General features: G+C 35.7%; 1 protein-coding gene across 1 annotated transcript in view; it reads right to left on the reverse strand.

The window, feature by feature from the left end:
- Positions 1 to 19,450, reverse strand: part of LOC138708185 (bifunctional arginine demethylase and lysyl-hydroxylase JMJD6-like) — a 263,691-nt gene that overhangs the window by 128,723 nt on the left and 115,518 nt on the right. Inside the window, exon 2 of the mRNA XM_069838463.1 lies at positions 613 to 737. Within this exon, the coding sequence (XP_069694564.1) occupies positions 613 to 737 (125 nt within the window). The remainder of the gene's footprint in view (positions 1 to 612; positions 738 to 19,450) is intronic.

Raw genomic sequence — 19,450 nt, forward strand, 5'->3', positions numbered from 1 at the left:
ATTTCATTCTTGTCGCTCACGGCACTTTAAAAAGGCCCTAAGTTATATTTAAGAAATGAAAAATGTTTCAATAATTGTGTATTTGAAATATTGGTAAAAGTGACCAGATGTAGCGAATTTGTAACCCTGGACGCAGCCCCACCACCCGTATCCTGCCTCGGCGGCGTCGCGCTGTAGTCGTTGGAAGTGCGAATTACCACCATTAAAATATATAAAATAGTTTTTCTGTTGTAGTTTATGGTTTACTGGTTACGATGCGGGTCCAAGACATACCGAGGATGTTGATATTTTAAGTTCCATAAATCCTATAGAAAGTGAAGCAGTGGATTTCGTCTCGTGAATTTACAAATTTGGAAGTAATGTAATGCGTTCGCAGCAGCGCTTTATTGCGCCAACCTCCGCCCGTAGTTAATAGGTCCTACGTACTATTTATACCATTTCTAAATAGTTTGGATCTACAAAGGAGTAATTCTATCCGTCATACATCTTGTGCTTCAACATTAAATCCTTCTCTACCATACAGGAAGTTATAAATTTACAATCAATTCTGACCTACAGTATACAATGTGTCATACGTGATTCTCAAAGGTCTATTACTCTTTTCATACATACGTTTTCTCGAATTGGGTGGGTGATATTTTAGACACCTTTTCCACTTGATTTATTCCCTGGCACATGGAACAATCTTCAGGAGGGCGAAGTGCCTTCAGAAGTTGATCTGGCATAGGAATAGTGCACTGCAACAGAAAACAGAAAACTACCATTACAAACTAACTTAATTTCTCTATTTTAATTTGATTGCACATTAATGCAAGATAATGACGAAAGTGTTACGAAGAAAATGAAGTGGCCTTATTCAAATTACTCAAGTCTGAGAACTTTGCCGTAATTTACACTCTTTGAAAAGGAAATTTGTCGCTGTTCAGAGACTAAATTGCACCTCGAAATAGTTCGGAAATTATCGTATGCTCCGTGTTTACAGGTGTGCATTTTAAATAGAGAGATTCGAAGCCCGGTCTTTGTAACCAGAAGAAAGAGCTCTATCTCTAGGCCATAAAGTCTTCGTAGGAAATATGTCGTTTTGTGACATGCAGATACATCGACTTCTACATTGGACAGACTGGAAGATAATTTAAAACACGTTACAAGGAAAATATCACAGCTATAACCAAACCATACAACAATTCAACCTACGTAGAACACATCACAACCTCCAATCACAACTACAGCAACATACACTGACATGAAAATACTACACAGCCAAGTAAAAAGTCAGAAACTTGACACTCCAGAAAAATATGAAATTTACAAACATACAAAAACACATCCACAGCACATCCTGTACACTCAATTGAATTTCAAAATATAAAACCCTTTTCGACACAATCATGACCACACTCCAACGCAACAGGAAACCAAAAGATAGCGCTGAACCTCACTAGGCTTCGGACAATGACGGACGCCACGTCAGCCAGGTAATTTTGATAACATTTACACAGTAAAGAAGTTATAACGTTAATCAGTGTAAATTAAATAATCGAAATTTTATGGAATGTATCGAAAAGTAAACACAAATAGTGGGTTTTCAGTGGCGAGTGAAATATGCAATAGTCTGATGAAACATAAAGGAATGTCAGACAATAGGAATATCTTGTATTATTCTAATGCACCAATAACGTCACATGAAAATTAAATAAGTATCTCGCGATATAAAATCATTTTAATTGATATCTGCAGAAGTTGAAGTTCCGTATCTTATGAATGCACATTATTATTCACTGCAGCAGCCACCGGCGTGGTTCAGTCGGTTAAGGCGCTTGCCTGCCGGTCTGAAGTTACGTTCGGGCGCGGGTTCGATCCCCGCTTGGGCTGATTACCTGGTTGGGTTTTTTCCGAGGTTTTCCCCAACCGTAATGTGAATGCAAGGTAATCTATGGCGAATCCTCGGCCTCATCTCGCCAAATATCATCTCGCTATCACCAATCTCATCGACGCTAAATAACCTAGTAGTTGATACAGCGTCGTTAAATAACCAACTAAAATAAAAAAAAAATAAATTCACTGCAGCATGCGTTTGCATATAATATAGCTCCATATTGTTCACGTCTCATTTCTGCAGTTGGTCAGAACTTATTCGACAGTGCTTCACTATCTTGGGAGTTGACTGTGTTCTACGAACACGAAACGACGACCTGTTTGTTTATATCTTTATCCGTTGTATTACCTGTATTCGGCGTACTATATATCCAATGTGTCTTTAACTTCAGTCATGACTCTGCAAGATGTTATATTTTGTAAACATTTTTCATAATTTTTTAATGTTCCCTATTCGGCTGAACTAAATTATAGCAACCCTAACAGCCATTTCTAATGCATGAGTGAGCGTTACTGATGTGTGCCGAGGGAATAGTACAAGCCTTAAAGCTTCGAACGAAACATCAGTCGTATCCTTTTGGTAAAGGTCGTCATAAAGAAAGTCAATTCCCGGAGCAGCAAGGTTGTCTCTCTCGCTCTCTCCTTTTAAGAAAAGTAAGACCGAACGACATCCTCCACCGACCTGGCTGGACCGATCCTACAAATTAATTTTGTTGCCAATTAGTTGGAACGATTTCTTACCTTGTTTAACAATTAATGTACTACTTACAGAGATGTATCACATTATTTGCAACAAGAGAGTGTGGCGTGACATCACAGCCGTGGCGCCTGGGTTAGAAGATAACGAAAAAACAATAATGTGCAGTGGCTTGAACTGGGTTAACGGTTGGGGATAAACGACTGGAAGTGTTAACTACCAAGTGGAAAATAAATAATAATGTTGCTCGAAGTTCGCTGTTGTCGCAAGCAACACGTGTCATCGTGGCTTCTAATTACCGTATTTGTCCCTCACCGATCTCTAATAATTGGACTACATAATCGTATAAAGTGTTTAACAATAAAGTTTTATATGCGATATTCAAACAAAATTGCAGTCCTAGCTCATCTGCTGCCTACAGAGGGCGACAGAATCCCTTAAATGTCTTCTCTTTACCACATAAAGCTCTGTCATGATGAAAATGGTTGCAGCTAAAGTTTGTTTTCATGCTCGAAAGTGAGGTAGCAAAATATTCTCGACGTACAAAACCCTCTACTAGCAACCCATGCCATCCAGAGCTAAATCAGCTGCTAGCTATCTAACAAACACTACCAAAATTAACTTTGTATAGGTCATTCGTTATCTTGTGAAACCAAATGCTTGTGTGCGCCGTAGTTCACAGTAAAAATCTTATGGTGGGATTAAGCGAGCTAGCTACCTGCAAGTGGAAGTGTTTCGAGGGAGGGTAGCTTCCCAGTCCACTTCTTCATTCCCCTTTCGAGCAGATAGGTTTCACGAGAGACCGAATGGCCTATCCCTTTTTGTAGAGCACCAGTCTGCGAAATCCTACTCAAAAGTACGCCCCTGAAGTTAAGCAACTGAATCCAAGACGTCATGTAATGAGCGCACTCTACCTGCCCCACCCCATCTATGTTACGCAAAGGGAGAAAAGCTTTCGAGTGGTATTTTCTGTGTGTTTATACGGGGTGTTCGAAACTTTCACTTACCTTTCATGCATGGACATAGTATTAAGAAACATAGACTTAAGAATGACTGATTGGTTGATTTCACAAGGGCTAGATCCGGAATGGATCCTTGCATTTGGGCCGTTTAGGCCCACTGTACGCCTATCTGCGAAGATTGTCTAATTCCGATGGACAACGCGAGTGCCATTCGTGAATCCGACGCTAACAGGCAGACCATCCTAGCTGGATCCTGAAGGTAAGGTCCTATCGGCTACTGATGAGCCCGAATCCACAGAATATAGGTCAAAATCGGAAACCTGTACCAACCTTGGACATTGCCCCACACTATTTTACTATTACAAATGATCGATGAAATGATAGTGGAATGAAATAGGGAAACGAGATTACCCTAAGAAAAACCCTCTGCAACGTCTGTTTTGTCTATCTCATTTTATTCCACCCACGCCTGACCGGAAACTGGTGCCGCCTGGATAGATTTGAGGATGAATGGGAAGATATATATTTTTTGTTAATTAGGAGAATGTGTATATGTGTATCCAATGTCTACCCACTTCACTTACGTCATTCTGGTTCCGCATATTCCAGATAGACAGGAGGACTGTGATCCATTTTCCAGTTGCACACCACTTCGACGGCCCACGTTATGTCTTGTACTAGGGTGAGTGTAAGTGTAGTGTAGGGAATGAATGAGGATGATAAGGGAGAATGGGAACCCGGTGCCGGCACGTAGCCTACTCCTATCGAATAGCACTAAGGGGGCCGCCAGGCTTAACGTCCCCATCCGACGGACGAATCACTATCAACAGTGACATATACCTTCTCTTCATATGCATTGCAAAGAGATTTGCGATTTAACTCAGGCATATTGGTGCAGAATCTAGTAATTAGAAGTTATGCACCGCCACCTCACCTAGTCCGAGGTAGAAATTTTAGACGAAAACTTCTGACACCGCCGGGAATCAAACCCGGACCGGCTAGTCTGATGACAAACGCGCTACCACAGAGTTAATGTTGGATGTTTAATTTGTACTACGATTTTCAAGGATGCCGTATAAATCAACATGCAACGACATTACTTGCCTTCTCACAAAAGCTATCATACAATTTTATTGAAGGTAAGTTTGAAGATTCCAAATGAATTTATTTTGAAGAAATGTATGAAACTGTAGCTTACACGTAATTCTATCAAACTGAACGTGCCTAAATTGTGATCTATATACTGTGTACACTATAATTAAACTATTTTAAGGCAAATGCCTGGAACATCGCAGAATGAGTGAAGCCCTTTACAGTAAGAAATTTTGTAAAATCTTGCATAAAGTATGTTACTGAAATATTTTCTCCATAAAAGAATGGACAAAAATTATCTCCAAACTTAATTCAGAGGAGGTTGGACAAGCTTGCAAAATTAATTGAAGATGAAATAGGAAATAAGATCAACCAGTTTGAAATTTAGTGATTCATTGGACGAAAGCAAAGATAGAAATTTAAAAAAAGCTGAATTATGCATCTTCATCTGGATAGTTAATGACAATTTTTCTGTGTATGAATGAGTATATTATAAAGGTATTGCAGACAATTGCCGCAGCTCCACACTGGGCAGGCAGCAGTCACTTCCTGTGTTGAGCGGGCAGCATTTTATGCAATAATTACGCTGAGCTGTTTGGAGGCAACTGTTTTAGAGTATCCATTGCAGTGAACTTAATTTTATTAATTTCTTTCATCCGTGTTGAAGAGAATATTAAATGACACGCTTTATATTATTTCTGTTTTATAACCAAGTTATTTCTCTGATTGAGGTGGCTGATATGTACCTCGATTATCAGCTAATACATCTCATTTGACGATATGTGTCAGAGAAAGAACAATTGTTTGTATGCATCTGAAGTCTGATTAGTGTAACATGTAGCTAATTGGCGATGTATGCAATGGAGGGGGAAAGGAACTGGCCAGCCTATCTCATTATCTCCTGGCCTAGTTGCCTCATAATTGGTGCTTTTTTTGTATCACTTGTGAGATTCAGACCTGTCTTGGAACAGCTGACTAAACAACAACCAAAGTTATAAAATTCTGTAACACAATGAATAAATGAATGGACGATGAACGATCCAATATTTATTAACTACGAATGTGTTTCCACTCGGTGGCAGTTGCAGATGACGAAAAACATAAATAAAGCAGATTAATAAATAAACAAAACATAAATAAATGTAAAAAATATAAAGCTTAAAATCACTAAAGTCTGGTATGGAAGAAAAGTTTGAGGACATTATTGAAGAAAATAATGTGAACATTGTTGACGAGCAATATTTATTAATTTCGGTATTAAGGGAAGAGGATGGTATTTTTTTAAACTTTTTCCTATTTGGTGTAAAATATTATTATTTTGTATGTAGAGAGCTCATACCTGTAGCAACTCAACCAAATATAAATATTTTGAAAAAAAAATGGGGGCCCAAATTTGAAAAAGAATGTACCCAATGCAGGATTGTACTAAAACAGATATATCTAAACCGTTTTTAAAGATAGATTCAAACAGTTTTTGCAGTGTTATTTGCAAAAGCATGTTCTACAAACTATCTGTAACAGAATTTTGATATTAGTCCCTACGTTTGTAAAATAAACAATTAAAATTTAATAACAATTTTCTGATTTCCTTTCTTGCAAACAAACGGACGTATTTTTAAAATGAAATCAATTAACAAAATTCTGTTACAGAGAAAAGTTTCCTAATAGTTTAAAGAATTTTCTAAATTTCATGCATGTATCTTTAACAGTTCAGAAATTATATCCATTTTTGTCTGGCAATGTAGCAAAAAAAGTGAAGTTACTGGAAATCGATAAAAGGGTGCGTGTGATTTAAAAATCCATAGCCCAGGAAGTTTAAAAATGACGTCTCAACATCCGATAAGGGGACAAATACCCACCAAATGTTACGCAATACATTCCACACATATCAAAGGATATTTTAAAGAAAAAATTCTTTTTTGAAAATTTAATTTACCGGAAACAACAATAAGAGTGGACGAGTGATTTAAAAATCCATAACGCAGGAAGTTTAAAAATGGCGACTCAACATCCGATAAGGGCACAAATACCCACAAAATGTTAAGCTATGCATTCCACACATATCACAGAGTATTTTAAAGCATTTTTTTTAATTTACTCATTTTTTCACCAAAAAATACCATCCTCTCCCCTTAACGCATCATATCACCAGGGAACAAATAAAAAAGTGTCACACTTTAGGAGCAAAATGAACCAGCTCGTGAAGTCCATAAATATTAGCAGTACCTACATTTTGTCTAGTTGAAAATACATTACAAGAGATCAATGGATACAAAAGCCGATATCTTATAGGCCTATAGGAACTGAACAGAATGATTTATAGTACATTTCAAGAATTCAGACGACACACATAATATATAAAAAGCAAGCACCTCGAAAGTCGGATATTTCACAACATCCGAAGTGCGTGTAATATCATGTGGTCTAAGGGTTGCCAGATTTGGTGATAGGAAATAAGGAATGCCTTTTATTGATATTGAGTTTCTAAGAAAAAACACCTTTCGTTCAGTTAATAAGGGGAGAATGTATCACGTAATAACTAATGAAATGAATCATGATTTATGTACTGTAAATTATTTGTTACAGCATAACTATATATGTAATTACACCATGAACCTACGTCTTTTATACACCTCCATGCTTCACATGTATTTGTCACCTGAAGAGATCATTTTTTAAAGTTTTTGTGTAACAAAATCATCTTGTAAAATTGACTACAGTTTTCGTCATTGTTGTTGTAGACACAAAGTTTACCTTTGATGAGCTTTGCAGTACTTCTAGTCTTTCATTCCGCCATTTCACAGCCATTACTGAAAATATTCTCACAGTAAATGCATTTCATGGAAAAATGCTTATCGAAGCCTTCTTCACAATTTTGAAAACTGAAACTTGATCGCTTGGCATACGGTTCTAGACTTGCAACGTAAGCGGAACAAAATGAGATAAACCTTTCTGTTCCGAGAAAACCCTACATGTAGCCATCTTATATGATCTGTTTTAAAGCATATACAGCAATTCACTACAGATAAATATGCCGGCTAACCCTCGATTTTAAAAGCAGGCATTCCGGTCATCGAACATGTCCTCTAACTCAGTAACACTTCTTTCTGACACTCCGAGGTATACGCAAAAACCAGTGACCTCTGATAAGAGAAGACAGCTTTAAAATGTGTAGTCTCCTTCGTTGGATCCGTTCTTGTAAGTTAAAGAATACAATTTCAGCAATGTTTTGCTTTGAGTATCATGGTTTTTTTGTTGTTTTTTTTTTGTTTTTTGTTTTTTTGTTTTTTTTTTTTTTGCATTTTCGTGTCAAGTTCTCTCTCACTCTCTATCGCTACTGATATATTTGCTTAATCAATAATAATAATAATAATAATAATAATAATAATAATAATAATAATAATACTAACTTACTTACTCACAAATGGCTTTTAAGGAACCCGGAGGTTCATTGCCGTCCACATATAAGCCTGTAAGATTAATCCAGTCTCTATCATCATATCCCACCTCCCTCAAATCCATTTTAATGTTATCTCCCATCTACGTCTCGGCCTTCCCAAAGGTCTTTTTCCATCCGGTCTCCGAACCAACACTCTATATGCATTTCTGGATTCACCCATACGTGCTACATGCCCTGTCCATATCAAACGTCTGGATTTAATGTTCCCAATTATGTCAGGTGAAGAGTGCAATGCGTGCAGTTCTGTGTTGTGTAAATTTCTCCATTCTCCTGTCACTTCATCCCTCTTAGCTCCAAATATTTTCCTAAGAACCTTATTCTCAAACATCCTTAATCTCTGCTCCTCTCTCAAAGTGGGAGTCCAAGTTTCATAACCATGAAGAAGAACCGGTAATATAACTGTTTTATAAATCCTAATTTTCAGTATTTTTAAAGCAGACTGGATGACAAAAGCTTCTACCGAATAATAGCTGGCATTTCCCACATTTATTGTGCGTTTAATAATAATAATAATAATAATAATAATAATAATAATAATAATAATAATAATAATAATAATAATACACTGGATCCCGAAAGGGCATTGCTCGTGTTCGGAAGTCAGTTCAATAAACGCAAAAATTTACGATGACTATAAAAGTCAATGGCTTTTTCTTACAAGCCAATTAATAATTAATAACACCTCGAGAAGACATTTCGTCTTGTGAGGCGTTTGAAAGTTATTGGTTTGGTTTTCGTGCGGCAGATTTCAACTTGTATCATTTTGTCACTTTGTAAATCCATTATTAATTTTGAAAGTTTGGTAGATATACCAGAAGAACTTCAATAATGCATTGAGGTGATTATAGCCATTATTGTCGGAAGTTTTTCGAATGTCCAAAAGACGATACAGGCCGACACTTCCTTTTGTTTAATTGACTGGAGGATACACTCAAGGATGGCTGTATTTATGTGTTCCTGGAGAATTAGTAAAACCCGTCTGGTGTTCATTAAAATGACGAAACTGAGGAGGCGCTTATTAAGGGCTCTCACGATTATTCTCCGAACAACCGAACAAATTGTTATTGGGAGCCAGTTACATAATAAGTTGTTGTCGAGTTATTTCAGAAATATAAAGTCGATTTGAAACGAAGCCGTATATCCAAATGTTTGTAAAGATGGTGTAGTTCCGTTTCATGTCAATTTCAGAGATGGACTTTGATAATCGTGTCCATTGTTCAGTTGTACAGATACGAAATTAAAATTTGGAGCTAGTCTTGATTGAGTCCACCTTTATGTAGGCAACAATTTCGCACGACTGTCGACAAGTAGCATAAATTGGAAATGCCAAATAAAGGAAATATCCAAGAGAGTGTGCTATACCATGCATTCTTTTAACCCATTCAGAAACTTCCTCCCGCCAGAATCAAAACAGACTTTAGTGCAAACCCTCGTACTACCACTGTTTGACTATTGCGACGTAATACTTACAGACTTGACAACTGACCTTTCGAACAAGCTGCAGCGTGTGCACAATATGACTGTCAGATTCATCAGAAATGCTCACAATTTTGACCACATTACACCCTCGTTCAAATCTTTATCCTGGCTGCAACTTAGTAACCACAGAACACTTCATTCGCTCTCTCTTCTGTTTCGAGTTCTCCACACTTCTACTCCAAATTATCTTCGTTCCCGGTTTAACTACTTATCCTCCAATCACAATCTAAACACCAGGTCACAGGAGAGCCAAATCTTAGCAATTCCTGCCCATAGAACATCCCACTATTCATCCTCTTTTACTGTCTCAGTCCCCCGTGAATGGAATTCTCTACCTCAGAAGATTAGGGGCTGCCAGACAATAACCACTTTCAAGAAAAGGCCAAACGCTTTCTTACGGGCGCAGTCAAATTGAAGTTATAATTGTGATCGAGTTTAATAATTTAATTTAATTTAAGTATGACTATCATTACTATTACTATTATCGTTATTATTATTACTAATAATAATAATAATAATAATAATATTATTATTATTATTATTATTATTATTATTATTATTATTATTTTATTGGTGTTTTGAAGATGAAAAGAATTGTCATTGTATTATATTAATTATGTATTATATTGTCTTGTATTGTAGTATTGTATTGCTTTGAATTGTATTGTATTATGTTATATTCATAGCATTGTAGTAATTTTCTATCATACTGGTTGAGTGGAAGAGAAGGCCGAATGGCCTTAACTCTGCCAGTTAAAATAAACCATTATATATATATATATATATATATATATATATATATATATATAGGGGCTCTTATTTACTGCACATGCGCAGTGTGTCGTAAGCGAAACTTGCACAATAAGGGAGCTCCAAATTTTATTTCCTTATCTGTACATGAAAGTACAATTCTAGTGGACTATGGGGTAGGCTGTAGATGTATTATTATTATTATTATTATTATTATTATTATTATTATTATTATTATTATTATTATTATTTGTAAGGAACATTTCCTCTTAGCTCTTTTGTCTTCTGTGTAATTCAATATAACATTCCTTTTGTAATCACATAGGCCTACAATTTGTTCAAATACACTATGTACTGCAGAATACGTAGGCTATACATTTTACAATTTCTGAATCTGCAGAAGTACAGAAAAACTCAATCTAAAAGCATTCTTATACGATGTAATCATAACTGGTAACTTTCCGTTACTCCGACCGCACTTCCCCGGCGACCATTTAAAATGAGCTGCAGACAGGAAGTTTCCGACTAATGTAAGTAAAGCAATTAACTTATTTTTAAACATAGTTTGTATCATTTCAGGTTGGAGTACACGAGAACAGTATGACCTATCATCTGTGAGAAACGTAAGTCTATCATTTGCTTCCTCCAATATTCGACTGAAGATCACAGTTACATTGTTAGCATGACTTGTATAAATATACGATAAACAGTGGACTAACGATAGTATTTCTGATTACAGAATTGTTAATTGATGTATTATTATATTTGATAAATTTCGTGACAATTTCTTTCCTGTAATGTGGACCTGACAACTTTTTGTACGGTGCCTTGTAGCATTCACTGCACGAACACTTTTTTTTGCAGAACGTTCTTCATATTTAGTTCACACTTAATACTTTTATGTCCTCTTATTGTAAATTGCGCATACTTTTTTCCTTCCCATCTGCACTTACGGTAGATTGCAAATTAATCCGAAAATAAAAATGTTCAGCGTTACCGATACTTTAAATGTTAGTTTACCAAATGCACATTCCTGCTCTGTTGTGTTCTATAATACAGTAGTCTTTTAGTCATTCATTTTTTAAGGTCTGAGGCTTTTATTTATTTGTAATGTGTTAATTATTTCCTCTCATTTTCGTCCTCAAAAACACGTTAGTAATGTTGCAGTCTTATTACTAGGGAGCGGATTTTTATGTGCTAAAATTTTTAATATATTTATTTTTATGTGCTAAAAAGTACGAAAATATTTGCTAAAAATAAAAAATATATTTTTTTAAATATGACAAAAGTACCTTACTTAGCTTGAAAAAATGTTACTAGGTACTTATCAACCACACTTGAGTGCTAGTATTTGGCTAGTATTTTGCAGTGAACAACAAAGATCATCTCCAAATTCTCCATCACAAATGCATGTCTATTATGTCTGAACAACGACTTATACTGTGAAAACGATCTTTCCACATCACAAGATGTCAGACATGCATATTTAAAGAGAGGAATGTCACAAACATAAACACCGTCAATTTCACCTACAGGCACACCCTCCAATACTTGAGTAAATTTACAAATTCTTTATATCCACTGTTTTTCCCAAACACATTCTGGAATTTGTCCCTTAGTAATTGTGCTTCTGAACCTGGTAGCGAGTCTAGTTTAATTTCCACGGCACGCACCTCCCTGTTCCAGACAACAGGTTTTTGGATGTTTAGAGTTTTTTTATGGTGTCACACAAAAAGCTTAAATATGCTAATAGGAAAGCCAAATCGCTTTTTAAACAACATCTTTCAGTATATCTTGAAGGATATCGATTGACGAAGCCCGATAACAAGGAATCACAACAAGATATATTGCCTTACTTGATGGGCATGAGCGAGAGGCGAGAGATTTGTTTGAATTAAATAATGTTTATACCCGAGCTCTTATCTGTTGTGTTTCACAAACAAAGCGTGGAATGAAATCATCTTCAGCAACAATAAACATTCCTAATTATGTGTTGCAAGATCTCTCCTTCTTGTCCATGTTAATTTATTCTCTAACAGTAACACTGATATGCTGCCTAGCAGTTCTCAGAACTTGTGGCGATACTATTACAAAAATGGATCACGGATACACCACACAGCGCTTAGAAACACGAAGCAACCAAGAATTCTTAAAAAGATAACGTACTTCTGAGTGATATATTTGATTTAGTTTTAAAATATTTAAAAGTTCTTGTAAAAAATTATTTAAGTAAAAAATCTCCAAGATTTATGTATTTATAATAAGTTTCCTGAAAATATGTATTTACATAATTTTTTGTGAAAATATTTGTTTTTATGTGAAATAAAATTCGGGTTTTAAACTTGAAACTTCATGTTCGGAATGTTTAACTTTGTTAATTGTGTTTTATCACACGCAAAAATAATATTTAATTACATAAGAATCCGCTCCTCAAAGATGATATTGTAGCAATAGCACAGTGGAAAGAGGTCCAATTACTCTTGGCCTTGAACACTATAGTTGTGGTGTTATTTCAGCAGTGTGGCAGCACGGATAACGTCGAGAGGATACTGCTCATACGTGAAGACTTCTCAGAGGTAGAGGATTCGTTTCCACGGGATATGTTCGTCGTCCAAGGCGTGGACCTGTCCGACTACGCTGTCTACGATGACAGATACTTCTGCCCAATCTCGAAGCCTCCTGCCGACGTCTGCTGCTACGAGCCCAACGTGCAAATCATCAGACCTACCCCGCGCGTACAGACCGCTCCCATGCACCTCACCAGAACCCCTGAGGATCCTGAACTACGGCCTCGTGTTGCTCAAAATAATACAATTCGTTTCTACATAGGCATAGTTTAATTTTATGGTTTGAAAGCTGAGCCCGAATTTCCGTGCACTGTCAAACACATCATATGGCGTAACATGCACAACGAAGAGAAGAAACGTAAAAATATGCACTATCAAAATTGATGTCTACATTATATTACATTTTTATTTTCTTTTTTGAAACAACGTACTGCAACTCATTTCTCCAAATTTTCTTCACTTAAGCCAGGGATGTGGAAACGCCTATATTACATGATACTACAATCGATGCAAATCCAACAAAGTTCACTTTTGAGCGAGATAAAGTACAATCATCGCTCTTAAGGTACGGTCACACGTCGCTACTTTTGCAGCGCTGCAGTATAAAGAATTGCGCAACTCTTGTACTGCGACGTGTGAACAACGGTGCAACCCGACAAGTAGCGGCTCCCGAACCTGCTTCCCGCTACTTTTCCATGTTGCGCGCAGCTTAGAAGTAGCGACGTGTGAACAGGGTTCTCAGGGTTGCAGCCGCAGCATTTTTGATATCGGTTTTGTTGAAACTTTTGCTGCGGTTGCAACCAGTGCTACCACCTAAATGTGCCAATGATACTTTTATTGTTTGGATATATTTTAATGTTAGATGTGATGAAAATAAATTATTTGTAACAGTTATTAAATACACAACACAGTCTGAGCATAATTGCTGACGATTGTAATTCATTTTTTAAATTTTCCGTAGCGTAGTTCCAATCAGGAGGGTTGCCAACATTGATTACGTGAATATGCTGTTGGTTATCATTTAAGTATATAGGCGTTTTTAAAAGCTTTATAGTAAAAATAATGTCAATTTCTGAATACTAGTTAGGACAGAAAAGCAAATAATAGATAAGGAAGCTTTCGCATGAGTTTCTTAATACTGCGAACATAACCATAAAATGTATATTGAGAAGTCAACACGGAGATGGAAACCTGCAGCATGACTGCGGCTGCAAAAGTAGCGCCTTGTGTGTGAACAGACTCGCAACCTCCAGTTGCAACTTTTGCAGCACTCGGGTTGCGCAGCACGAAAAGTAGCGTGCAGCGCGCTACTTTTAGCTTACGTGTGAACACGACACGCAACTTTTGCAGCTGCAGTACAAAAGTTGCGCAGCAAAAGTAGCGACGTGTGACCGTACCTATAAGGAAATGTTGTGCGGGTTCTTGAGAGTCACTTCCACATCCCTGACTTAAGCTCATGCGTTTATCTGACAAAACATTCTTGAACACAGAAAATTATTCTTCTACGTCACAATAAGTGACAGGTGCGTACTTAGGCGGAGAAATTTGAGAGAGAGTAAGGTCGAATTTTAAGTCTTTTGCATTTTAACACGACTATGACCCCAACGGGAATCGAACTCGCGACCTTCTGGCTGTGCAGCGTTACGCCTGAACCGCGACGCTACCGCGCGCCTCAAAATATACAAGTACTTACTTTATTAAAACAATCGCAATAAACCACGTCCTTTATAAATTCGTTTCCCTCAATCCATTTAGACACGTGATGTATTCTCGCAGTTCTAACAGGAGCTATAATAATATTTCACAATTCGATTCAACACAAATGTATACTAAATTGCAGTTTGGAAGCAAGTTGCTTCCGCCTTCTTTCTTTCGATATTTTGGCCTCAGGCTTGTGACGAGCGAGAGTTGAGAGTTTAAGTAAGGCTCGTAACACACTTGCAGAGTTTTTGCCAGCGAGAAATGTGTTGCGAGAAAATTAAAAAAATTGATAAAATGGAGTCAAATGGACGTCCACACACTGGAAGAGATTCTCATTCGAGGCAAAAACCTCGCGCGAGTTTCTCGCTGGAATCGGTAGCTCAGCGAATTCTCTTGACACATTTATCAAAGATGTTTGACATTTATACTCTTTATGACGATTGAATGTAGAAAAAGATATCACAGGTCGCGATGAATTGTATTGTTTTTATTTGAAAATGGGAAAGATGGCTGATAATTGCAGTCAGAAACTTATCGAACTTGTACGATATCACCCGTAGGCCTATTTATATGATACATGGGATGAAAACTATAAAAACACGAAACTTAAAGAAGAAATCTGGAGACAAATATCAGATTATCTGAAAATAAATAGGGCTATATTTTATTTTGATGAGATTTAATAGTATTGATTAAACATTTTAAATAATGTAGCCTATCTACATATGCCTTAACAGTTTACGTAATTTTAATCAGAATATAGCAAAGAATTCCCTATCATATCATGAATGGCAAACAAAAACTGTGGTCCATTGAACCTGAAATAAAGCCTAAACGTATCATCATTCAAATCGAAACCAGTGTCCAAAACTCGCCCTTATTTTCGTAAGATACAATGTGATTTTCAGATATTTCTGGCTTTAATTTTAGGCCTACTTCTTCTTTTCATTACCGGTAACAAAATACGTTCATATAACTCCATTTCCTCATCATCTGAATACTCAGATTCAACATAGCGTTTGTACGTAATTTGTAAAGTACGACATTATACTTACAGGTTATATATTTAAGTACGACAGTATACGTAAATACATAACCTATAATATTTCCCCCCAACGAGTGATTACTATAATCAGAAAAATGCTTTCTTCATGAAGGCAGTGCATAGATGATCATAGCGAGATGTGATCTGTGATAGCGAGAACTCGCCAAGTGTGTGGAGGAAGGCTCTTCGCCTCTTTCCCGCAACACATTTCTCGCTAGCGAAAACTCTTCAAGTGTGTTACGGGCCTTAGAAAGGGAGTTTAGTGGAAAATCCAAATGTGCTACCTTAATTTCAAGACGCCATAATAGCTTTCTATTATTTTTTGCCAATAGACAAATAACGTGAAAATACTAGATTCCGCGAAGCAACATTAATACTCGTAAAAGGCACTATTACGCAAGTTAACATATTCAAAAAGGCCAGAAAAATGGACATAATATGCAATATAAAAGCCTAAATATGTGCTAATAAATAAAAATCTTCAAATATGCTTTATACATTACTTTGCTCTCGAAAATGTCAAAACATGCAAAAACGCATGGAAAAAGTATGGTTATGTGGGATTGATGTCGTAAAACGAATATTTGCAGAGTTAGAGAAGTATAACCAGCTTATTTGCATGGAAATTCGGGCTGTATTTATCACACAATATTAAATTGCTTTCCAATATAATTACACTTTCATTGCAAAATGATGATCAGATACGTCTATGTCTGAATATCGATAGAATTCTTAATCTGATTATCTGTAAGAAAGAATTGCCACTGTGTGAAGTATTTGAACATGACCCATGATGCAAAATGTAGAGATTCCAATGTAAGAACGACCTATAGGAAAGTATTTACTCAAAGCAGAAGAAGATCTGAACACCTGCTTTAAAATGTTGACATTCCTATGTAAGAACTGAAGACTAATTTATAGACATGAAAAATAATGAAACTAACGAAGTTGGAATGTGTATGTAAAATTAGAATAAATCGAGTGAAAATTTAAATAAGTAATAGAGGACGTGTTACAAATATTTTACGACTTGAGACGTGTTGTATTTTAGCCGAAGTCTTCCAAATTACCATGCACTGATACTCTCTTTAGCGGGAATGTGTTAGTTTGCAGTAGAAGCTGAACTGTTGAAACGTTTATCATTATTGCGTTTTCGAAAAAAGTGAAAATTTTGGCGGTAAGTTTTTTTTCTTGAATATATATTTTTATTCCTCAATGTTAGAAATATTAATGATATATATTCTTAAACAGAATTTATCTACGTTTATAGCAAAGCATGTTCAATTGATTTCCTTTTTTTAAATTACATGTTTTGAAGTTATGACTTCAAACATCAGTGTGTCACAAATATGAAATACTAGTACTTTTAGTATTCCATCTTTATATCCTGGTTTTCTGTTTCGTTACTGGTGTTCGCATCTGTAGGAGGAAGGAAAAACCTCACCTTCCAACAAACTTAGAAAACAGTGGAATGAAAAGGCAATGCAAGAAGCCATAAAATAAGTTCGAGAAAAGACGTGAGAGGCGATTCATTTCCATTCAGTGTTACGGTTGCGAAAACCTTTTCTAATGAAGATTCAGAATACTTGTTCTGTGCTTTTCTTAGTACAGGCCATTTTGACTTTGCAATTTTGTTATGTCTGTAACTTGTTAATAGTATTTCATACAGTATTTGTACCTCCATTTTTATGAAGGAAATGTGTCAGATTTCAGGAAATTATTTTTTCAAACATTTTATAACATCTTTTTTATTATTAATTTAATTATAACATGTTACGAACTTCTAAGTCCGGTGTACCATTCACAGGGACACTCAGCAATAAACAGGACGATACTTTACATTCAGTATTCAAAACATGTAGGTTCCAAAACGAGAAAACAAAATGATATTCCATATTTGTAACACTTTCTCTATGCTTCGAATATATTGTAAGAACGGTGTTTGATATTGATTAAATTAAGGTACGGAGTAGGCCTATGTGCAATTTCATCACAAATATTTTAAGACAAAACTGAGGTTTCTTTTTATAACTGTATTAGATTTCAACTCATTTTGTTATACAGTATAACTTCAATTATCAGAACATGAAATATCCGAATTTCCAATTATTCGGATCGATTTTCAGAAAATGTGAATTGTTCCTTTTGTTACATAAATGTAGAGCACTTTAAAAATAATTTTTGTGTTTAAGTATTGTAACTTTTGTTCTTTCAAAATCCAAAACAAAATTTAGACCGAAGGAATGATCAACATAATGAAGGAAAATTGATATATTAAAAATAAATATTCTACAAGAGTAATATTGGAAGAAATGTATACTTATTACTGTGCGTAACTTCTTACCATATATACTTACCCAACATCCTTACCCAACTAAAGCATAACCCACATATGCCCGTAACTTTTATTTTTGAAAAAAAAGTCTTAATTTTCACAAATGTTGCTTCTTTTAGTAAGAGAATGACAATGTAAAATCTCCGCTTATATAATCATTAGTGCCCATTTAACCGTGGGTCGAAAACGACCCTGTGGGCACATGAACAACCTTTTCATGCATATTACAGTAAAGTCATCATAATGATTATTTACTAAATCTGTTGGACATAATTAATAAAACAATGACTCCTTTGCTTAATATAACTAAAAAATTTATTATTACACTTATATTTTGTGTATACAAATACAAAGGGACATATGTACAAAACTACTATGCATATAAACTATCTCTGTTACTCAGAAATTCCAGGTGGGTGCTATGTAATATGGCGTATTTACTAAGGTTGTTGGACATAATTAAGTCAACCTGTTACATGTTTGATATAATAGAATTTTTTTTATTACTGTAAGGATTCAATTTTTACAAAAAAAATAATATATAAAACAATAAATTTACAAAACTACTACTACCAATGAAAAAACGTTTTGCACAAATATAGTTATAGTTACAAACTTCGTCAACCGAATCGTCACCAGTTTCATTGCCGTCATCTTCAGGAGGTTGTAGAACCACTCAGTATTTGAAATATTTTCTTGAGAAAATACTGTCTCAAGTTCTTTCAGTATTTCGAAAGTGGTAAGACTCATTTTGTGAGATTTGTCGTAATTATCTCTAAAATCAGGGAAAACAAACGTCTTACAAGGAGACATTCTGATGGATGCAGATAAAAAAGTTAATTAATTTCTTTCACCATGTTAATAATCTCAAAAGAAGTGCTTATACAAATTTTGTCCACTCAACCGCAATTACGAGGGCCGTAAAAAATAAGTTCGCCAGGGGAATTTAACAGAAAAAAAAAGATTTCATTGGAAAAATTTATTGGAACAGACAAAGCAATTGTAGAGCTATTTTTCAACATATTCTCACCGGAATTGAAATATTTGCCATATCATGAGATCGACAGAGACTTGCAAACGGCTATCAAACGCTGGTTCCGATCCCAATCGGCTGACTTCTACGACAGAAAGATACAAAAATTGACCCCATGGTGTGACAGATGTCTCAATTCCAGTTGGGGATATGTTGACAAATAGCGCAACAATTCCTGTATGTTTCAATAAATCTTTCCATGCAATTGTGGTTTTTTTCTGTAAAGGGCCCCAGGGAAAAATACTTTCTGGACGGCCTCGTAATTGTGGTCGAGTGGCCAAAATTTGTATAAGCACTTCTTTTGACATTATTAACATGGTGGAAGAAAAAAAAATTAACTTTTTTATTTGCCCTCATCAGAATGTTTGCTTGTTAGTTGTGTTAGCGGGATACTAGTTTTCCTAAAGAATTACTTCACGTATTTATAAATCGTAAATATTTCGTAAATTTTCAT

This window comes from Periplaneta americana, chromosome 10, assembly GCF_040183065.1.
Source record: "Periplaneta americana isolate PAMFEO1 chromosome 10, P.americana_PAMFEO1_priV1, whole genome shotgun sequence".
In the NCBI taxonomy this organism is placed as follows: Eukaryota; Metazoa; Arthropoda; class Insecta; order Blattodea; family Blattidae; genus Periplaneta; species Periplaneta americana.